General features: G+C 53.6%; 1 protein-coding gene across 3 annotated transcripts; it reads right to left on the bottom strand.

The window, feature by feature from the left end:
• Positions 1 to 3,260: 3,260 nt before the first annotated feature.
• HNRNPL (heterogeneous nuclear ribonucleoprotein L) lies at positions 3,261 to 18,209 on the bottom strand. Of its 3 annotated transcripts, XM_055145446.1 has the most exons (13): positions 15,618 to 16,013; positions 13,577 to 13,695; positions 12,926 to 13,163; positions 12,713 to 12,800; positions 11,134 to 11,228; positions 10,976 to 11,048; positions 7,601 to 7,672; positions 7,209 to 7,489; positions 6,077 to 6,198; positions 5,778 to 5,979; positions 4,347 to 4,404; positions 4,165 to 4,260; positions 3,261 to 3,650 (listed from the first exon to the last, which is right to left on the bottom strand). In XM_055145446.1, the coding sequence occupies exons 1-13, from the start codon at positions 15,879 to 15,881 to the stop codon at positions 3,592 to 3,594; spliced, it is 1,767 nt and encodes a 588-aa protein (XP_055001421.1). In that variant the 5' UTR covers positions 15,882 to 16,013; the 3' UTR covers positions 3,261 to 3,591. The 3 variants fall into 3 exon arrangements, with proteins under 3 accessions (XP_055001421.1, XP_055001422.1, XP_055001420.1); XM_055145447.1 differs by lacking the exon at positions 15,618 to 16,013 and adding an exon at positions 18,172 to 18,209 and having other exon boundaries at positions 7,209 to 7,672; XM_055145445.1 differs by having other exon boundaries at positions 7,209 to 7,672; positions 15,618 to 16,084.
• Positions 18,210 to 21,724: the final 3,515 nt, after the last annotated feature.

Consider the following 21,724-nt stretch of genomic DNA (forward strand, 5'->3'; position numbering starts at 1 on the left):
AGCCAAGAGTAACCCCTGTGCATCGCCAAGTGTGAGCAAAAAAAGAAAAAAAGAAAAATAATCTCAGAGCCAGAAAATACAGCGGTAAGACGCTTGCCTTGCACGCAGCCAACCTGAGTTCATCCCCAGATCCCATATGGTCCCCAGCACCGCTGAGTAATTCCTAATTGTAGAACCAGGAGTAATCCCTGAGCATCATCAGGTGTAGCAGCCACCCACCCGCCCAACCCACTCCCCCAAAAATAACAAAAAATAATTTTTGGGGGCCGGAGCGATAGTACAGCGGGTAGGACGTTCGCCTTGCACGCGGCCGACCCGGGTTCGATCCCCGGCATCCCATATGGTCCCCCAAGCACCGCCAGGAGTAATTCCTGAGTGCAAAGCCAGGAGTAACCCCTGAGCATCGCTGGGTGTGACCCAAAAAGCAAAAATAATAATAATAATAATAATAATAATTTTTTAGGGCCAGAGGGAAATAGCTATTTGAGTGTGTGCTTTGCAACCAGAAAGGCCAAGTTCTATCCTCAAAAGTCAAAAGAAACGATGTTTCTTTTAAAGGAAAGGACTTTAACTTTTATTTTTTGTTTGGCTGATTTTTCTGTTTTTATTTATTGGGGAGAGGGGAAGGTTTTCAAACCCAGCAGTGCTCAAAGTTTACTCCTGGCTCTGTACTCCAGGGTCTCTGTGTGTCTCTGTCCTCCCTCTCTCCCTCCCTATTTCCTCTCTTCCTCCCCCTCCTCTTCTCTCCCCTTCACCCCCCACCTGTCTCTGAATAATCTCCAAGGTGGAAAATTTTGAAACTATCTGGCAAAGATGAGAAGACAAAAATAACTGGCTGACATAAAGATGGTTAGAGATAGCTGTAATATACAGAATTCAGTATACGCATAGGTTGCCTCTGGGAGATCAGAACCAACAGGATATTGAAAAACCAGTTCTAGGCCAGAGAGGACAACCTGCTGGAGGACATGCTTTTTATGCTGGAGACTTAGGTTACAGGGATCACACCCAGAAGCCAGGAGTCTCCTGTTAAGCACCCAAACAAGACACAACCCACTAAGTACAAATGCCAGGGCCAGGAAGTTGGCTCAAAAGCCTAGAAGGCACGCTGCATGTGGAGCCCCTAGGGGTCAATCTGCGTGGAGATTGCCCTCAAGGACTGCGTGGAGATTACCCTCAATGTATCAGGTGATAGGCAAAATGAGGAAGCAGGCTGTTTAGACCATTGGTTTAAAAGAAACCCATTAACTGCTGACACCATGTGCTCCTCCTTGGCATTTGCCACTCCAGGAAGGAGGCCGGTAGTTCAGCCTAGTGTATCCTCCCATCCCACATCCTGTTCAGACCAAGCTGGACCAGGCTAAGTGCTTTTGGGCTTGCTCCTTCCCACATGCATATGGAGGTATTCATTGTGCCATTGCCATTCATTGTGGTATAACCTTCTGACCCAGCAATCCCACTGCTAAAGCTTCGCCAGATTATCAAGGACCTTGGTTACTTATATAAAAACTTTAGACGGGCCGGAGCAATAGTACAGCGGGTAGGGTGTTTGCCTTGCACACAGCCGACCTGGGGTTTGATCCCCAGCATCCCATATGGTCGCCCAAGTACCGCCAGGAGTAATTCCTGAGTGCAGAGTCAGGAGTAACCCCTGTGCATCGCTGGGTATGACCCAAAAAGCAAAAAAAAAAAAAAAAAAAAAAAGTATTCTAAGCAGTCCATGACACACAGGCTAATAATCTGAGTTTTCTTAAAGGTGGAAGACGTTGTCTAGTGGGTAGGATACTTGCACTACACACAGCCAACCTAGGTTTAATCCCCAGCACTCCACGGAGCCCCCCAAAGCCCACTAGGAATAAGCCAGTTAGAACCAAATATAATTAAAAAAACAACAGATTGTAGCTTAGCTCACGATCATCCCGTTGCTCATCGATTTGTTCGAGCAGGCACCAGTAATGTCTCTCATTGAGAGACTTATTGTTACTGTTTTTGGCATATCCAATACGCATGGGTAGATTGCCGGGCTCTCCGAGAGGGGCAGAGGAATCAAACGTGGGTCGGCCGCGTGAAAGGCGAACGTCCAACTGCTGTGCTATCTCTCCAACCCCCTAGTTCTGTAATGAAGTTTATCCTTGAAGCCCAGGGAAGGGGATCATAGCGTGATTTTAATAGTGCTACTACAGCTTTGCTGTAATTACTGCACCCAGCAGAGTGCCCGAGAGCCTGCCACCACTGTGTCCTTTGCTTTTAATTCGCCTTTCCCTCCACCTCTCTCTCTACTCCACTGCTCCCTTGGGACCTGCTTTGTAACTCAGGCCAAGAGTTTGGTCAAAAGGCCAGAGCAGAAAGAGCATTTGCCTTGCAAGACCCGGGCCAGATCCCCAGCTTCCCGTATATTCCCAACAAGGACCACGAGGTGTATCCACCAAGTAACACCAGGTGTGCCGTCCCCAAAAATGTTGGTCTTCATGATCTATTCTCCTTTGGCGTCTCTGTATACCAGGTACGTGAGAACACTAGGTTGATTTAGGTTTGTTTTGAGGGTGTCACATCAGAAGCTCAGGGTTCACTCCTGGTTCTGGTGCTCAGGGGTTATTCCTTGTGCCTGGGGGACAATACTTAAGCAGACAGGCAGGTAAATAGGAAGGGCACCCCGACTAAATGAATTCTTAGTAATAAAACCAATAGCGCTAAGGCACTAAAAACAACCTTGTGAACACAAGAACTAAGGCCGGGTAAGACCTTTATCTGCACTAGCACAGACCCAGAGAAGGCTTGACCCCACTTGGAGAAGCCCCAGCAGGAACAAAGGTCAGAAAGATCATCATACTCCTAGCAATGGACTACCTAGGTAGAAAGCCCCACATGGAGGTTGGGAAAACCCTGGAAAAGCATCTTTTCCTGCAAGAACGAAGGCTCACAGTTTCCCCAGCTATTCCCAGGAGGCAGGGGATAAAGAAAAGGCATGTTTGGCCTCTCCTACCAACTTCACCTAAGTCACTCAAACCCCACCGGCATCAATATTATTGCCTAAGGAATTTTAAAAACCTAACTTTTCCAATACCTGTTTATGTGCCGCTCCGAGTTGCCTGAGCTTGCCTGGGAGGGCCCCAGCAGCCTGGCACCGTATCTCAAGGGGCTCCTGCAGACTCCTGTCTCCTATGGCCTGTCTAGTCCCCAGAGGTCCAGAAGGGTTGTCTAGGCCAGGCAGCCCACCTACGCTCTTTGGAAAAAAGGGAGGGAACACACACGTCCTGGGATCCCAGAAAGTGCAAGTTTATTTTCAAACAATTTTATTGAAATGTGCCAAGAGTACATGGGCAGCACAAATGTATGAACAGGAAAAAAAAAAATCACATGTACAGTAATTTCCAAAACGTGAAGGTTAATCTTGGGAGATAACAGTTCCCCTTCCCCTCCCCCTCCAGACTTTCAGCATTTCCATTATGGTTAAAAGCCTTTACTAACCTAGCATTAAAAAAAAAAAAGGAATACAGGAACTTTTGCAAAAAAAAAAAGAAAAAAAAAACCAACAGCATAAAGGAAAAGCAAAGTTTTCCTGCTCAGACGGGGATTCTTCCTGGCACCCAATTAGGATGCGTGCTGAGCGGTGGAGAAACACAGCTTCAGGGTGTATGGGTACGGGCCATCTGCAACAAGGAGAGAAGTTCTGTTAGGCCCCCTTTCTGGAGGTTCTCCCCAAACCAGCTCCCCTAGTTCCAGACAAATCTTTTTGCAGTTTCATTACAGGAATCTCAGCCATCATGGCCTTCCACCTTCTCTTCCTCCCACCCGAGAACCCTGTCAGCACCCAGGGACACAGGGAGCAGCTTTCACCTACTGAGTAATACTATCCCTTTCCCGACCAGACTGAGTGATGGCCCCTACTGGGCATCAACTGGTAGGTTCTGACGCAGTCAGCTCCCAGGACGACCAGCCTGTGCTCGTCCCGGCAGGCACAAGAGTTGGCAGTCAGCAGCCAGGCTGGTCCTCCCAGGAGGCCATCAGGCGGCTCTCCTGACGACCAGGTCCCAACTGCCTGTGTCAGAAACAATGAAGCAATCGCTAGGGCCCTATCTGATGGCAGGAAGGCTTCAGTCCTGGCCACAAGCCAGTCAACACATTAGGCCTCAAGGGCTGCGAGCAGGACACACAGCTACTCACTTGGGTTTTTCATCTGGTAATGGTTGAGGAAGCCCAGAGTCTCCAGGGCGTCACTCTTGGATTCCCATTCCAGCAGCCCTGAGGAGCTGCGTTCACCTAACAGAGAAAAGCAAAGGTTAGCGTGACAGGGCAAGAAAGTCCTGGTTACCAAGAGCAGGGCAGGTGCAGGGCAGGTGACTTACTTTTGCCGGAGAATACTTTCACAGACGACGGCCGCTTCACTCCTAGCTCATCGCAGATCTGCCACAGACAAAATACGTATTAGGAATCGAGACAAGACAGTGGGAAGGTGCCTGCCTTACACACACAGCTAACCTAGGTCCCAGCCCCAGCACTGCACAGGCTGCTGAGTCCCACTGGGAGTGACTCCTGAACAGAACCAGATACCCCAAAACAAAACTCACAGGCGGGGGAGATGGGGCTGGAGGACAGCACAGCGGGCAGGTTTGCCTTGCACATGGCCGACCTGTGTCTGATCCTCAGCACACCATATGCTTCCCCTCCCACCGGGAGATCCCTGAACACAGACCCAGGAGTGATCCCTGATCATCGAGCTATGAGTAGCCTGAAAAATTTTAAAAATTACAAAAAGAAACACCCGCCCCCCCCCCCCAATCGGGAGTGGCAACAAGTGTCTCCATACAGCACTTCCCTATTGGTCTAAGGTCTCCAGGCTTTTGGAGACAGTTTCTGTGCACTGACAACTGTAGGTCTCTGCCCATACCCAGAAGTTGGGACTCACTGCTCTTACCTATTAGGCTGCCAGGGCCCGTGAAAGACCTTTAAATTCCCTGCCCTTACCCACCTGGGTGCAGGATGGAACTGGGGAGTGCTGAACTGAATAGCAACTGAGTCTAGGGCAAAATGTCAGTTGGAGGCCAGTATCCCCCTCCCTGAGAGGATCTTCCTGACCACACTTTAAGCCAGGGTGCTAACAAAAGGAGAGAGCGAGCAAAAGGGAATGCCCTGCCACAGAGGCGGGGTGGGTTGGGGGTGGTGGGAGGGATACTGGATCATACTTGGTGGTGGAGAATGGGCACTGATGGAGGGATGGGTACTCGATCATTGTATGACTGAAACATACGCACAAAAGTTTGTAAGTCTGTAACTGTATCTAATGGTGATTCATTTAAAAATAAAAAAAAATTAAGAAATAAAAAAAATAAAAATAAACCAGAGTGCTAGGCAAGCCTGGGCACAAGGATGCTGGGACTGGGTCACCCTTCACTTGCCATCTGAGGCAGGTCTTCCAGCACCCAAGCCGCTACCCCAGTGTCCCTCACAGCAGTGGGAACACGGCCTACTCTGCCTAGGCCAGGACTAGGGAGGCCCTTCCCAACCCAGCTCTGACTGAGACCAGCCTTCATGTTGGTCTCACCCTGACTTGCTTGTCCCCAGCACCCAACCCAGGGCCTGGCAGAGCAGTGGCTCAGTAATTTGCTGCAAGACTGAAAGCAAGAGCCTTGGCTCAGAGGTTGGATCCCTGCGCTGCAGCTCCTGAGGGGTGCCAGAAACAGCCCCTGAGCACATGTGGGTAAGCCCCTCACCACCACCCAATTAAAATAACAATGCACTCACGGCCTCAGAGGCAAGGAACAATCTGAGGCACCCACCTCAAAGAAGTTGTCTTCAGTCACCTCCAGGGGGGCATTAAAGAAGTGCAGCACATTGCTTGGGTGCTGGATGCGGTTCTTGGCCGCCTGCTCTGGAGTGGAGAACCGATTGTTTCTTGACTCGCTGAAGTCTTTGTAACTGCAGGAACCGTCTTCCAGCCCGTACGACTGGCCGGGCATGATGGCAGGCTGCTTGGAGACACTGGAGGTGGGGAGAGGAGCCTCAGTAAGACTGCATCCCTGCTTGCCAGCCCACCAGTGCTGCCCTGAAGGGCCCTCTCTGGCCTCCCAGCACCTACCAGACGTTCAGCTTCTGCCCGAACATGAAGTTGTTGTTGAGGTGGGTAATTGCCCGGTCTACCGCATAGCCGTCCGCCATCTCCACCATGGCAGCCCCAGGTTTGCTTTTCATGAATTTGACCTTGAGGAGAGTAGCCAGCCAAGGTCAGACCCAGGCCCAGACTAGGGAGGGCCCTTCCCAACCCAACTCTGCTAATCCACAGCAGGGCCAAACAACAGAGCAACCCATCTGACCATTGGCAAACTCTCAACCCAAGGGGGCAGTCAAACCTGGGCAGGATTTGTTCTATAAGATGCCCCACAGGCCACAAAAAGTTGACTTTCATCAGCTTCCTGTTGGCACAGCCCCAATCCAGATGGGCTGAAACGTGGACATTTCCAGTGTGGGTCAGAGGCACCCACAGTACTGGCAGAGGTCCTGAAGGCAGTATTCGACAGAGCTCTGCTTGTATACCACAGCATGTGGGCCTGGTCAACTGATTTCATGAACCTATCAACAAGCCGGCACAGATAGTACCCGTTCCCCACGCCTGGTCCTGGGAAGAATAGTTCCCGGCAAGGAGTGGCACCACAGTCAAGGACCTGGCTGAGGGGCTACAAACTCAAAAAGCATGACCCAGATAAGCTTCAAAGCATGAAACCTCTTGGTCAGTGTTAGCATCCACCCCAGTCAACAGAGCTACCACAAAACACACAAAGGCCCAGTGTAGTCACACTCTAACTTTTCCAGGAAAAGCCTCATAACGATAATGACTTAAAAATTATAATATGCAAAAACCCCAAAAGCAGAACGTATAGTACAGCAGGTAGGCACTTCTGCCTTGCACGAAGCAGACCTGGGCTCAGTCCCCAGAATCCCATTTGGTCTTCAAACCCACCAGGAAAGACTCCTGAGTGAAGAGCCAGGAGTAATCCCCAGGCACCCGAGTGCGGCCCAAAACCACTAAACAAGTTAAGCACCACTATTTGACTTGAGCGATAAACTGCTCTTTTTTCTAACATTGGATTTCAAAAGACTTCAAAACCCACATACAAGTAGCATCCCACAATCTGTTGGGGGCTAGTCATCGCCTTAGCAGGTAACCCAACCGCGGGCCCATCTCCCAGAAATGGCGTGTGCCAGCAGCTCACCTTCTCCACATTGCCATACAGGCAGAAGACATTGAAGACTCGATCACAGTTCATCTTAGACTGATCCAAGCCATAGACCATGAGCACAGGGCTGTCGGCGTGAGGGCCATACTCGGGTGGTGGGGGAGGGGGTGGGGGGTGCCCATACTGGGGGCCGTAGCGACTTGGGCCCCGACGGTGACCCCCCACGGGTGGGCCCATCCTTCGCCCTTCGTAGTGAGGTGGGGGGGGCCCGTAGCCCTCATCATGGTAATGGCTGTGGTACCCACCGTGGGGCCCTCCTGGGGGGTGGGAAGGAAAGAGAGGGAGGACGGGTGAGAATTTGCGCGGCGGACGGCGGGCAGGGGCACATGAGCCACGGGAGTCCACGGAGGGGAACCCCCTGCCCTCACCATATTCTGCGGGGTGATCTCCCAGGAGAGGGGGCTGTCTCTGGCGTTTGTTAGGGTTGCTGCCAGGGTCACCTGTAGACAGAAAAAATGGTCAGAGCCTAATTTACAAAGAGGGTGTCTCCCTCCTGACCTGAAACTACTCTCACTCCTTCAGCCCCTCTGAGCCTTCCCCCGCCCCCATGCTGGATCTCTTAAAGAGTATAACCCCCAGGGGGCAGAGGGCATGAAGCCCACCCTCAAGGACAGAGCCCTCTTCCATACACCAAGTCTACACCAAGGGCACCATTTTTCTATTTTCCTTTTTCTTTCTGAAGGCAGCAGTCAGGCTCTGGGCTCCCAGCTATCCTGGCCCTGGCAGGAAGCCAGGCCCTTCGGGGCTCAAGGAGTGACAACCCCTGCAGCAGCTGAGATCTAAGGGCAGAGCTGCTCTCCACGTCTCCCCTGAAGGGAAGGTCACCAGCACAGAAAGGGCCCGAGGGTTGAGCTGGCTCAAATATTACACTTGCCTCGGGTCCAAGCTCTCGGAGTTCTCAGTCCCACTCTCTAGGCCTATTCTCAGTAAAGCTCAGTCCCAACAGCCCCCCCAAAGCCCACCGCATCCACCCCCTTCCACCACCCCCCACTGTGTGCAGAAAAGGGTGAGCAGGGCAACATGAGAATCAGTTCAAACGAGCAGTCATGTACAAAGCATCAACATTCTCAGACCCGGACAATGGCGCAGACCCAACCCCACTGCAGTTAGCGAGCGCTTGAGTGCAGACACTGCTAAGCGCTTTACAGTCCAGACAACGCGGCTTCTTCAAGTCCTCACAACAACCCTATGAGGTAGGTTCAACCCGGTTTACAGGTAAGGAAACTGAGCAGTAAACTGTCAACTGGTCAAGAGACATCGCAGCCCAAGGTCGCAAAGCGAGGGAGTGGCTGGGCCAAGATTTGAACCCAGGTCCGGCTGACTCCAAATCCCAGGGCTCCAGACCGCTGCCCTTCCCTGCTACCGGCCCGGATTTTGTGGTCAACAATCAGTCATTACAAAGATGAAAAAGGCTACTTACAGCAGAAGTACAGAGTACAATGTCCATTTGTCACAAAAAACAAATCTGTATTTCTCTTACCATTGGACGCTTCAACAGTGAGTTAGCACAGTTCTGAAAGATGGCGTCCCATCAAACATACACTGCGGCCCTGCATCACATGGTTTTACAGTCATAAATACAAGTTACAGCACACATCCGCCACAATTTTTTTTTAAGAATTGTTTTTTGTTTACAGTCAATTGTTTTCATTAAATCAAAAAAGGCTCACAGATGTTCTGTCCTCAGAAGATATCAGAGAGTGGAAAATAAAGGTGTGTGGAGTGGGTAGTGTCCCTCCGTGTTGTCACTCCTCACATTGTGTGCTGCAGTGCGGTGGGGTGCGGTGCGGTGCTTCTGGCTGTGTAGCGCTCCGTGTGCGTGTCTCCTGCTGAGGGAGTGTGCCAGTGGCCCCACTATGCCCGCACTTTTGGCCTTGGGAGCGCGCCCGGTTACCCACCAGCAGGTAACTGTGTACCTCTGAGTTGTTTGGCTGTCTGGTTTTAGGTCTGTTTTGGTTTTTTTTTTTTTGATTTGTTGTTGTTGCTGTTGTTGTGGTTTGAGTTTTTTTGGTTTCTGATCTCCAGTTGGTGCAGATTATGTTGGCAGCCGATGACTGCAGAAAAAATAAAAATATCACAACAGAAAAAAAAAAGGCCCCCCCAAAATAAAAGGACTTAAAAAAACAAAACCCATATGGCGAGGAGTGGAGAGGATCCTATTGTCTTGGAGGCCCATGGGCTCTACTTCAGTCTACGAAACGTTCTCCGAAAAGAGCGCCGCTGGCTGGCTGCTGCGAGAGCTCTGTTCTCTGTGTTTCCTAGTTCTGTGTACATTCTCGGGCTCGAGTTTGCTTGGATTTTGGCCTTTCTTTAATGTTTAGTTAAAAAGCAGTGTCTGCTGCCATGGTGCGTCTCTTTCTCTTTGTCTCTGTCTGCCTCTGTCTCTGTGCTTGGAGCTGTTCCTTGGAGCGCGGTGTGGTGTTCTTGATGTAGTGAGCTCAAGTCTGCGGCTGTTTCTGGGGACGTGGTGGAGGCTGCATGTTCTGTTCTGTTCTCCAGGAGAGCTAGTGGGTCCTACCCTGTGTGTTGGTGAGCAATGTGCAGAGGCAGAGCCGCTGAAGTCAGGTCCCTGAGGGGGTGGTGAAGCACCGCCCTCACTCCAGGTTACCTCATCAGGCTCTCGTTTTTTTTGTTTTTGTTTTTTTTTATTATTTTTTTGGACCCCCCAGCCTTGGGGCGGAGCAAGCTGAGAGGCATCAAAACCAATGCACAGCCAGCCCCTGCCACTAGCCCTTGCCGCTCTGCACATCTTCTACTTATGTTCCTTGGAGAAGAAATGGTTGGTTGCCATGTTTCTGTTAGCAGTCATGTAATGCCATTGCTCGCTCGGGTACATTCACTTGGTCACCAATTTGCCTCTGAGCTCGAGGGGGTGGCCAGGACCGCAGTGCCCACTGCGACGGTCCAGGGGAAGTCTAGTCCACCCACCTACTGCCTCCCTGCTACACGAGTGAGACAGGCCTGTCTGGGTATAGGGGAGCCTCTGGCCCCCCCAACACACACCAGTCTCCTCCCACAGCCCATGGCCTGGTCCGACGGATCAGACCCAGACAGAGCTGGACGGTCTTGCCAACGGGGTGCCGCTGTTTGTCAAAGCAAATCCTCCACCTCTCCTTCCTATGCAAGGCACCCATTCTTGCGAGGTAAGAAGAGGGCTGTCCACTTGGGGCCCCTGAAGAGATGTCCAGTGCCCTCTACCAGCGAAGGGAGGCTTGTCCGCCCTGCTCCACGCAGGTATCTCCCCTGTACAGGATCAAACCCAGAGTCTGGGTCAACTTGCTCAAAAGATGCTACGCTGGCAAGGGCCCCGGAACCCTCTTTACCTCTCCACAAGGAGACCCACTCAAGAGTGGCAAAGAAGAGAACCGTTCCTGGTCCAGTGAACACAGGGAGGCAGCGACCCTGAGCACACCCCTCCAAGTGAAGCAAGGTGCAGCCAAACCCGTGTAGGGGCTGCGCCTGGCCTCTAAAGCCACTGCCACAGCCTGTCTCAGTGGAGCTCTGCTGTTCTGGACCCAGCCGAGCCTGACATGTACTCTGCACCCTCAGCCAGGTCAAGGACCCCAAACAGCAGTAACCTAGAGGCCCTCTCCTTCACCATCTCCCCCTGGAGTCTCTCCAAGAGCTGCCCCCAGGTGTCCACAGGGAGCCCAATGGCATTACATAACCCTGTGACGCGTCTATGGAGTGCACTAGTGAAGGCAAGGCGGGTGTGTTTAGAACAAAGTGACCATCGGGATTACCTTGTCCACTGAGGTTGGGGTTAGTGTAGTCCCAAGTATCCTGATCATTCTTGAACACATTCAAGCGTGTGGGCTGTAGGGACGACAAAATCTAAGGTCAGCCAGATTTCATCTCACCTGAGGGCTACCAAGGGCAGGGTGGTCACTTCCAGACCTACCTTCGCATATTCGATCTTCAGAGTACAACAGCCCGAGTAGATGTCAGCCCCATTAAGCGAGGCTTTGGCCCGCTGGGCACTCTGCACGGAGTCAAATGTGAGGAACATTAAGGGAAAAAAACTCACTACGGGAGCAATTCCAGGAGTCCCAGATGGATGCAGACAGGACTGCATAGAAGCTGCACTGCACACAGGCTTCAGGGTAGCTCTGCACCCACGGTTGCTAGGCTGAGGGCAAGCTATCCAGAGTTCTGCATGAGGTAACTGGAGAGACAATACAACAGGGAGGGTGCTTGCCTTACATGCAGCCAACTCAAATTGGATCCATGGCATCCCCAAGATTCAGGAGGAACTCCAAAGCATCACCAAGTACTGCATGATCTGCATCCCATCAGCCAGAGGGAGCAAGGATCTGCTCCATATTCCCACGGGCCATGCCCCCTGGTGAATCTGGGCCTTAGATCAGGTTCTGCCCTGTGGATCCAAGACTTGCTCCCCATTAAACTACTGGGGTGCCCTGTGAGCCCACCCCTCCAGGTCTGCTACTCTCCATCCCCACTTCATCTGCTTGCTCTAACACCAAGTTCCAGTCCACCATACTGGCCTGAGCAGAGCCTGGTCATCATGTATTATTTCCACCCCTTACCCGCCAGTGTCCATTAACTTCCTTTTCTCATTGCAGCCAGGAGAGGGATTATGGCACTTGCTTGCATGTAACCGATCCCCAGTCCCACACGGTCCCATACATCACTATGTATATGTAACCTGGAGGCCCCCCGTACCATCTGCACCCAACTGGCCCAGGTAAACTCCAGCACTACAGAGTTGGCCCCCAGGACCTCCCTAGTAATTGAGCACTCCAATAAATCCTTTCTCCTATACTTCATAGCACGGTTCTTTCCTTCACAACCCACTCACCTGTTTACAGAGAGCAGGTCTGGGAGGGTGCCTGGCACAGAACATCAGCACAGGTATTGAGGGGAAGGGTTGCCACACTTAGGAATTACTCTTGGTGGGATGAAAGGACCACATTTGGGTGCCAATCATGTGTAAAAGCAGTTGATTTGCCTTACCTATTGTCCTCTTTCCAGTCCCCATATGTTCAAATAGACAGGAAGAGTGGACAGCTGGGACTGGGGGAACAAAGCAAGGCTTTAGAGCTCCTGCTTTCGAAGTCTTTCTCCACTGTCGTGACTCCTAGTCCTACTGAAGCCAGCTGGGCCAATATAACAAAAAAGGGATAAATCCCCCAAAACATAAGTGTCATAGTAGAGCTAAAGCAATAGCTTCACAATGCATAAGGCACTGGCCTTGCATGCAGCCAGTCCTGGTTCAATCCCCAAGCACCGCCAAAAGTGATTCCTGAGTGCAGAGCCAAGAGTAAATCCTGACCATCATCGCATGTGGCCCAAAATACGGAAGAAAAAAAAAAAAGATACCATAGTGACAGGACACATACAACCATAACTTGTGTGCCACAACTATGAGTACGAATGGTGGCAATCCACTAAAAGCTCTGGTGACCACCACCACAGTGAAGCCCTGTGCATCCTCAAAAGAGTCTCCCACAGCAAAGGATATTCCACCATGGCCTGGACTCCATTCTTCCGGAAAATGACAATTCTCTGAACAGGACCGCAAGGATTACAGATAGTGTACAGAACATCCTGTGAAAGCAAAGGTGGGCAATATGTAGACACAGCAATTGCTGGTCAGTCTAGCCTGGCTGGGGAAGGGGAAGGAAGGGAAGAGCATCCTCAAGAAGCCTCAAAAAGGAACAGCCAGCACGCACCGTAGTAATGGAATATATGGGGTTCAAGATGGTAAAGAGAAGCACACTGTTGACACTCCTGGAATCATCTGAGTCCCCAGGGCGAGAGATCTTCTGGCTGGTCGAGTAGTTTACAAATGCTGGGTGGCCAGCAATGTAGATTTGGTTGTCAGCTGCGTAGTTCACAGCGTTGCAAGCTCCCAACACATCTTCAAACTCCACCAAAGCTTGTCTCTTTTTAGGCATCACTACGACATAGCTGTTAGAGAAAACAGATCCTTTTAGGAGGATGGAGTCGGGAGGGACTTCTGCAGGAGCAGCTCTGTACTCTGCTGTGCTTCCCTAATCACATTACCCCCTGCCTTAGGGCTACAGCAGGCAAGCAGCATCCCCTTTTCTCAGCTGACCCACCCCAAAACCGAAGTGCTATAGGAGCAGGCCACTCAGGTTAGGCAGCAGTGTGGGAGGAGTCCAGCTACTATTTGCTAGATGGCTTCAAAGTCCCACACACCCTGGTCGGAGGATGGTAGAAAACAACAACAACACCTGACCCTGAGCATTAAAGGTCAATCCCAAGAATGAGAAACCCCAGGACCCTGCACCCAGTCGCTTCCACATAGGTCACCAAAGAGTTATCCTTCCCACATAACCCAACTAGGCCGCGAGCTGTACCTGATGGGTCCAAATTCCTGCAAGGCCTCCACCAGGTCAGCTTCCACCACACCATCAATCAGGCCCCTGATGTGGACGACTGGGGAAGCAGGGGTTTTGTGTGGATCATCGTAGTTCTCCTGAGGAAGAAAACAGACTTTACACTCTGCTGGGGAAGTTTGCAGCCCAAAGGCCTGTGCTGCTGGTACGGCAGATCGGCACAGCACCCTAGAGTTTCAATGAGTGGCAGGACAGAACTGGAGGTTTCCAGGGGTCCCTCTCACCCCAGGACTGAGTTCAGGATTTGGAAAAAAGCCGGCCAATAGCAGGATGGCAGCAACTGTCTCTGCCCCGCACCCAGAATCAGGACCTGACCCGAGCATCCACCCACCACAGCCACACCACTTACTCCCTAAAGCAGTGCTTACTCCTCAACGCAGGATTACTAGCTTACTTGGTTGGATTTTACATTAGTTTGTCTGTTTTTGGGTTTTGGGCCACACCCGGTGATGCTATACAAGGGCCTTACCAGTGTAGCATTGCTCACTGTACTATCTCTTGGGCCCTGCAAGTGTTTCTGCTGCCACCACTCATCCTCAGGTCCAGTCCAAAAGAACGTACCCAGGCGCCAGAGCAGCAGGTCAGGCGAGACCACTGTCTGTAACCACCCTCCATGAACAGTGGCTTGAAAAACTAATGCCCTGGTCAGAGGATAGTACACCGAGTAGGGCATCTGCAGTGTGCGGTGGACCTAGATTAACTCCCCGGCATCCCACAGGGCCCCCCCCTCCACAGCACCGCCAAGTGTAGTCCAAAAAAAAAAAAAGGCAGAAAAAATAATGCCCAAAACAGACCAAGGAAAATTGTAGACGGTGCGCCTCAGTAAAAATAAGCAATTCCAGTAACACAAACCACTAAAACCCCAAACCATCAGTTACCTCTCCCCACCACTCCCGGGCTGAGCCCATCCTCCGGTGTGGGGGCGACCAAGCAGCCCACATGCCGGGGCAGGGGAGGTCTGGACCCCCCCCTTGCGGGGTAAACCAAAGACCTCCAGCGGGCGCTCTCGTGGGGTGGGCTCCCGGCTGTCCAACGTCCACATCCCTGCCCCCTCTCGCCCGCTCAGTGAGTAACTGCATCTCTAAACCGGGAATCCCTCTCGCCCACGGAGTCGTGGGCACCTAATGAATACCTTTAACGTCTGTGCCACGAGGCCTGGCAGAGAGCAGTGCTCGCCTACAACAGCCACAGAGGGGCACGAACCCTGCCCCCCACACTGCAAACGGCTCAAGGTGAGGAAACGATGAGCGGGTCGCCAGGCGCTATGCCGGAGACTGAAGAGGCCGGACTCCTGCCACGCGCCCTCCCCTCGGGGGCACCCGGGCCGGCCAAACCCACCGCCCAGGCACGCCGCCAATGTGCAAGGGCGCCAACAGTTGGCCCAGCTCCCAAACACCTAGCACGCCCCCCCCACCCCCAAACACGCAGGATGCCTCCGCTCCGGGTCCCAATGCCCACAAAAATGGAGCCGAGATGTGTTGGCAGCAAGCAACTTCGCGCTCGAGAACGTGGACCGTGTCGAGATTCCGGGGGAATACGACAGAATCCCGCCCGCCTCAGCCGGCCTTCTTCCCGCTCCAACCCCCCGCCCCCACACCAGCCGCCCACGAGGCCCGGGCGGAGGAGTGCGCCTGCGCGAGGGAGCTGAGAGGAAACTGAAGGAAGGGGAAAAAAAAAAAACGGCCGGGCCTCGTGCCCGGCCCCCCACAGGCCAGTCCGCGGCGCCTGCGCAATGCGCCGGTGGCGCCGCGGGCTTCCTCCGCCCCCCACAGCCCGTCCGGGGCAGCGCGCACGCGCAGATGCTTGTCCTCGCGCAAACCCCGCCGTTTGCCCAACGCCTTGCCCCTCCCCCACGCCATCAACGGCGCGAGGGCTCGAGCGCGTGCGCAGAGCCTCCGACCCCCCTCTCCCCCCACCTCAAAAAAAAAAAAAAATACCCCGAAAGTGAGAAATTTTCCCTGACTTCGTGACCTTTCCCAGAGCCTACGGCCCTTGGCCTCACCCCGCCTCCGCCGCCCGCCGCCCCGGCTCCTCCGCCGCCGCCGCCACCGCCTCCGTGCTGGTCGCCGGCGTTGTCAGTCTTGAGCCGCTTAGGGGCTCGGCCGCCCTCACTGCCGCCGCCGTAGTAGCGGCCACCGCCGCCTCCGCCGCCCGCCGCCGCCATCTTCACCATCGCTCCCGACCGCCTCCGCTGCTCGTCCGGCTGCTGCCTCTGCTCCAGCCGCCGACGCCGCTTCTCCGCCCGGGGCAGCAGCCTCCGCGACATGGCGGCGCAGAACCCGCCTCCCCCCGCCTCTCATTGGGGGAGGGACACGCCCGTCACCCACCGCCCCCACCCGATAGGGGGAGCCACTGGTCCCGCCGCGGGGGGAGGGGAGGCCTCTGCACGCCTTACACACCCATTGGATGCAACCTACGCCATTCTGCAGAAAAGCCCGCCCTTATTTGTCTAGGACACTTCTTATAGGTGAGCGACTTCTGCCAGTCGTTCAGCTGACCCCGCCGCCTTAAAATAAACTGCAAGCTGATAGGTGGAATTTCTGGCGTTGCCTGGCCTCCCTACAAACACCTGATAGGAGCGACGACAGAGAATCTCCAGAAAGCCCCGCCTCCTTCCTACTTTTCATTGGCTTCACCGGTAATCCCTCAAAGCAAAGCCTTTAGACAGCCAATGAAAACTACTATCTTCCCGCGCCACTCTGCAAGAAGATGGAAAAAGCACCTCCCCCTTGCCTCTCTCCATTAGCTAACTGGACGTGCCCGTCTTCCGCGTCCCCACCCTATTAGTCAATGGAGAGTGGAAAGACTCGCATCCCAGATGGTAAACTGTTGAAGGTTGCTGATTGGGTGAAAATAGTGAGCCCACCCCAAGCGGCTAGACGCTCTTAGACGTAGTCGACGAGCCATGGGAGGAGAAAACGCATGCGCGAATTTGTTTTCAGTGAACGTTGGATGAGGGGGGACGACCCTCGAAAGAAGAGGCCTAGAGTAGCTATTTAAGTTAACTGCTCAGCGCCAGAGACATATCCGCGCAGTATCAATTACTAGTGAGCTCTGGGTCCATTACTGTTAGTCTTTACCTTCACAAGGTGGAGGACTTTAACACACTTTCCCTTTCCTCTCCTTTTGCTTTCACTTCGTGTGCCTTTGCTGGTTCCATTTCATCACTTCCACTATAACTCTTCATCGTGCTCGCGGCCAACACGTGTTCAATCCCTGGCACCCCATATTCTTCCCCCCAGCCCTCCAGGAGCGATCCTGAGTGCAAAGCCAGCAATAAGCCCTAAGCACAGCTGAGTGTGCCCATACCCACTCCAAAAAGGAAAGGATCTTTCCCGGACCCCTGGATCTGTGCATATGCAGGACCTTTCACCTAAAAACACGTTCTCCATTTACCCCTGCAACCTGAGTTCGGCAGTAGTCCTCTGGTGCGGTAGTCTCAGTTCAATTTTTAAAAAATTTACTCGTTCCTATGAGCCCAGTTTACCCTCCCCCTCCCTTGGTCATTCATGCCAACTGTTTTGACGCGTCGCCCTGACCACGCTGGGTGTTTCTATATTTAGCACGGAAATGCTGGTGGGCGAAGGAGTGGTGGCTCCAGCCCGTCTTAGCTAGGTTGGCCTGCCCAGGAAGACCCTGCACGGGGCTCTGCCAAGTGCACACCACGAGGGAGTCAGTCAAGGGCCGGCGGGTTTAGGGAGGGGGAAAGGGGAAGCGGGGAAGAGGGGTGAAGGGATGACGCACCCAGCAGAGAACCCCCCTGGTCCTCGTCGGCCCTATTATTGTCCCCGGCACCCAATAGCCGTTTCGGGGGTGTGCTTGGGGCTGACCTAGTATCCCTCCCAAAGGGCGCCAAGTCGGCTAACCCGCAGCAGGACGCTTAGGAAGTCAGGCTAGAGTCGTGGGAAAAGCGGGGGAGGCCCGTAAAGTTGCTCCGGCACCCTTCCACCGCGTAAAAACCGACACAGAGGTCCCCACGAAAGCGAAGTTTGGAGAGGGAGTCACTGTCAGCAAAACGGGGCAGGACTCGGCGGGGTCCGGGGAAGTAAAAGTTGGGGTGAACTGGCAGCGATCTCGCTTAGCCTTCCCCGCCCCCACCCCACCCCACCCCACCCCACCCCGTCCCCCCGCCACCGCGCCAGAGAGCAGAAGCAGCAACCAGAGCGCAGAGTGGGGGCGGCGCGGCCATACCACGTGACCCTGGCCAGGGCGGGGTCGCGAGGTGCCGACGTCAGAGGAATGCGGTGGGGGGAGGGGCGGGCCGGGGGCCCCTCCCCGCCCCGCCCCCGCGCCCGGCCCGGGCGCCCCTCGCGCCGGCGCGCGCCGACGGGACGCGGCGCCGAACCGTCCCCGACGCGACGCGTTCCCGGCCGCCGGCCCGGCCGCGCGCGTCCGCGACGGGCGACCCGGCGCCGCGTCCTCCGCGGCCCCCGCGCCGCCGGCCGCCGCCCCTCCCCCGCCCCCTTGGCGCGAGCGGCGGCCGAGGCCCGCGGGCGGCGCTTGCCCCCTGTCCCGCCCTGCACCCCCGGCCCCGACCCCGCGCCCCCGGCCCCTACCAGCTCGGCGGCGAGCCTGGCCGGCCGTCCGGGATGGGAAAGAGCAGAGTCTGGGAAGTTTTGGGGGAGGGAGGGGCGGGCCTTAAAGGGACCACGACCTCTTTTCAGCCTGGGGTGGAAAAAAATGGAGAGGGGGTGCGGCGGGCTAGGCAGGGGTGTGGACAGTGAATGAACGAAAGAACCCGAGACAGGAATGGGAAGCTTGAAGAGTTGCTGTCTTGGGGCCCCGCGTCCCTCTGCCCCAAGCACCCAGACCCCGGCCACTGTCTCCGTGCTTCCCCTTATGGAAAGTCGCGCCCTTGTTTGGGGATCATTCCTCTTCAGTAGGGCAGACAAACGTCGGTTGGGGTAAACGTTAAAGTGCACGCTGAGCAGAGGGCACAGAGGACCCAAGTGACAGAAGTGCAGGATGCTGCAGCTTGTAAGTGGCAGGGCAGGCTCCATGTGCCACCAAAGCTATAGGACCTCTCTGCCTGGAGACGGCTGCGTCGGGGCTGCCTGCTTTCAGCTCTCTGCTCTCTGCTCTGTGCTCTCAGCTCAGGACTGTCTCTTACTTGCATGGGTCTGGGTGGAGGACTGGTTTGGCCCGTCTGACTGCACCTGTTTTCTCATCCCTTGAGCAGCGGAGGTGGAGGGGGGGGGAGTACCACCTGTCTCGGGGTTGTCTGGAGAAGTGCTAGAAGATGCGGGGGCAAAGGCAAGGTCGCCTTTCACAAATAAGTACTAATGACATCCAGAGCGGCACAAGCAGGCGAAAAGCTCCCAGCTCGAGAAGCTCGCAAAGAGCAAGTCGCACCCTTAACATGGGGGCTGAGCCTGGAGTGATAGCACAGCGGGTAGGGCGTTTGCCTTGCACGAGGCCGACCCGGGTTCGATTCCCAGCATCCCATATGGTCCCCTGAGCACGGCCAGGGGTAATTCCTGAGTGTAGAGCCAGGAGTGACCCCTGAGCATCGCTGGGTGTGACCCAAAAAGCAAAAAAACAAAAACAAACAAACAAAAAAAGATGGGGGCTGAGGGACTGGACGGATAGTTTGCCCCAGCACCCTATATGGTCCTCCAAGCACCACCAGGAGTGATTTCTGAGTGCTGGGCCAGGAGCAAGCCCAGAACACAGGGTGTGGTTTAAAAAAAGGTGGGGACAAGCGAAACCAAGATAGGACAGGAGGTCAGGCGCTTGCCTTGCACGCAGCAAACCGGGATGAATTCCCAGGCCTCACCACAAGTAATCCCTAGTAATCCCTGAGCACCACCAGGTGTGTGTGGCCCTCCTCCCCAAAAGCGGGAGTCACCAATAGGTTTGGGAATGCACTCTCTGCCGTGACCCACTTCTGGAAGCAAGCCTGGAACACAGCTGGGTGTGGTCCCTAAACCAAAAACATACAATGGAAGGCATATCTTTAGATCATATTTGATAAGTGATTTACTTTCTACACTGCTCACTCTTTGGATTTGGGTTTGTTTTTTTCCTGCTGGTTTTTTGTTTTTTTTTTTTTGCTAGTATCGGAAGTAGAACCCAGGGCCTCACATTTACAAGGCAAATATTCTGCTGGGAGCTGCATCCCCAAAGCCTTTCCCTCAGATCCCCCTTCTCAGCTGACCCCTAAGCACAGCCAGGAATAGTTCCTGAGTGCAGAGCCAGGAGTAGCCTCTGAATCTCTGAGCATCACTGGGTATAGCCCCCTCCCCCAAAAAAAAATATGGAAGGGAAGATTAAAATCCTCTTCCTTCTGAGGGGTTCTAGATAAAGGAGTGGACACCCTTCAAGAGAAGTAAGCCATTTGACAGCATGATGACAACTGCTGTGGAGAGAATGAAGTGTGGAGATAGCAAAGATAGACCCCAGGAACTGTGCCTCAGGTTGCAGTGCTCACACAGCTGGCCACAGTGCAGCTGAACATCATTGGCAGTGCCAGGGATGGCAGATGGCAGAACCTCGGGGTCATGTTTGGCACATGTGGCCAGGGATTAAACACTTGGCATCCTGCTTGCAAGCAGGGACTTTAGCCATCAATGAACCCTCTCCTGGCCCCCAGTATCACTATTTGGTTGGTTTGAGATCACACCCAGCAGTGCTGGAGATCTCCCAATATGGTGCTCAGGATCCCACCTGGTGTGCTCAAGAGACATTGCAGTAAAAAGGGAATGCCCTGCCACAGAGGCAGGGTGGGGTGGGGGGATACTGGGATCATTGGTGGTGGAGAATGGGCACTGGTGGAGGGATGGGTATTCGATCATTGTATGACTGAAACATAAGCATGAAAGTTTGTAAGTCTGTAACGGAACCCCACAGTGATTCATTAAAAAAGAAAAAAAGAAATTTAAATTTTAAAAAAAGAGACCCTGCGGTGCTGGGGATCAAACCTGGGCACCCCGCATGCAGAGCATGTGCCCCAGCCCTTTGAGCAGTTTCCTGGACCCTACTATCTTTTATGTTTGTTTTGGGGTCACACCTGGCGATGATCAGGGATTACTTCTGGCTCTACACTCAGGAGTCACCCCTGGCGGTGCTCGAGGGACCATATAGGATGCCAGAGCTGGAACCCAGGTCGGCCGCTTGCAAGGCAAACACCCTACCCACTACACTCTCTCTGGACCCAGCATCATTTTTTTTAAGACTTCACTGCTTTATTTAGAGTTTGTTTCCTTGGTTTGGGGGCCACGCCCAATAGTGCTCAGGGCTTACTCCTGGCTCTGTGCTCAAGGATCTCTCCTAGTGGGGATCAGGGGACCTTATAAGGGTGCCAGGAATCAAACTGAGGTCAGCACGTGCAAGGCACTCTCTCTCCAGACCCTTTTTTTTTTTTCGGTGGAAAGTGGGGAATGCTTTTTGGTGCTCAGGAAACCATGTGGTACTGAGGACCAAACAGGGTTCTCCCTCACAAAGCATATGCCCAGTCCTTTGAGCATCTCCCTGGCCCCACTAAAATTGTTGTTTGTTGCTAAGGGTCCAATCCAACGCCTTACATAAGCAAAAGAAATGCTTTACTAATTAGCTCTATTTTCCACCCTCCTCCCCAGTCAAAACTGTAGAAAAAAACTTAAGGGGCTGGAGTAGTAGTACAGCAAGTAGGGCACTTTCCTTGCATGAGGCCAACCTGGGTTCAATCTCTGGCACCACAAACAGTCCCCAGGCCTGCCAGGAATAACCCTGGAGTACAGAGCCAGGACTAAGCCCTGAGCATCAGCAAGTGTGGCACAAAAAACAAAAACTAATTAATAGAATTTTCTTGGAATAAGCATTATAGAGTATATTTGCTTTATGCCTAAGGGGGCAGATTGGGATTGGGAAGGGAATTTGGGATGTTGGTGTAGGGAAGCTCACACCGGTGGCGTTGGAACACGACATGCTTAAAACAACTGTATAATGAACAACTTTGCAACTCATGGTGCTTTTAATAAAAATTCATTTTAAAATATTTTTAAAGGGGCTGGAGTGATAGTACAGCGGGTAGGGCGTTTGCCTTGCACGCGGCCGACCCGGGTTCGAATCCCAGCATCCCATATGGTCCCCTGAGCACAGTCAGGAGTAATTCCTGAGTGCAGAGCCAGG

Source organism: Sorex araneus, chromosome 8 (assembly GCF_027595985.1).
Source record: "Sorex araneus isolate mSorAra2 chromosome 8, mSorAra2.pri, whole genome shotgun sequence".
NCBI lineage: Eukaryota > Metazoa > Chordata > Mammalia > Eulipotyphla > Soricidae > Sorex > Sorex araneus.

Coding starts and splice junctions, on each gene's coding strand:
- HNRNPL (XM_055145445.1), bottom strand. CDS start 15,881: ATGTCGCGGAGGCTGCTGCCCCGGGCGGAGAAGCGGCGTCGGCGGCTG. Junction 12,801..12,925: donor CCATATATTCCATTACTACG/GTGCGTGCTGGC, acceptor TTGCTTTCACAG/GATGTTCTGTACACTATCTG. Junction 6,199..7,208: donor TGTATGGCAATGTGGAGAAG/GTGAGCTGCTGG, acceptor ACTCTCCTCAAG/GTCAAATTCATGAAAAGCAA.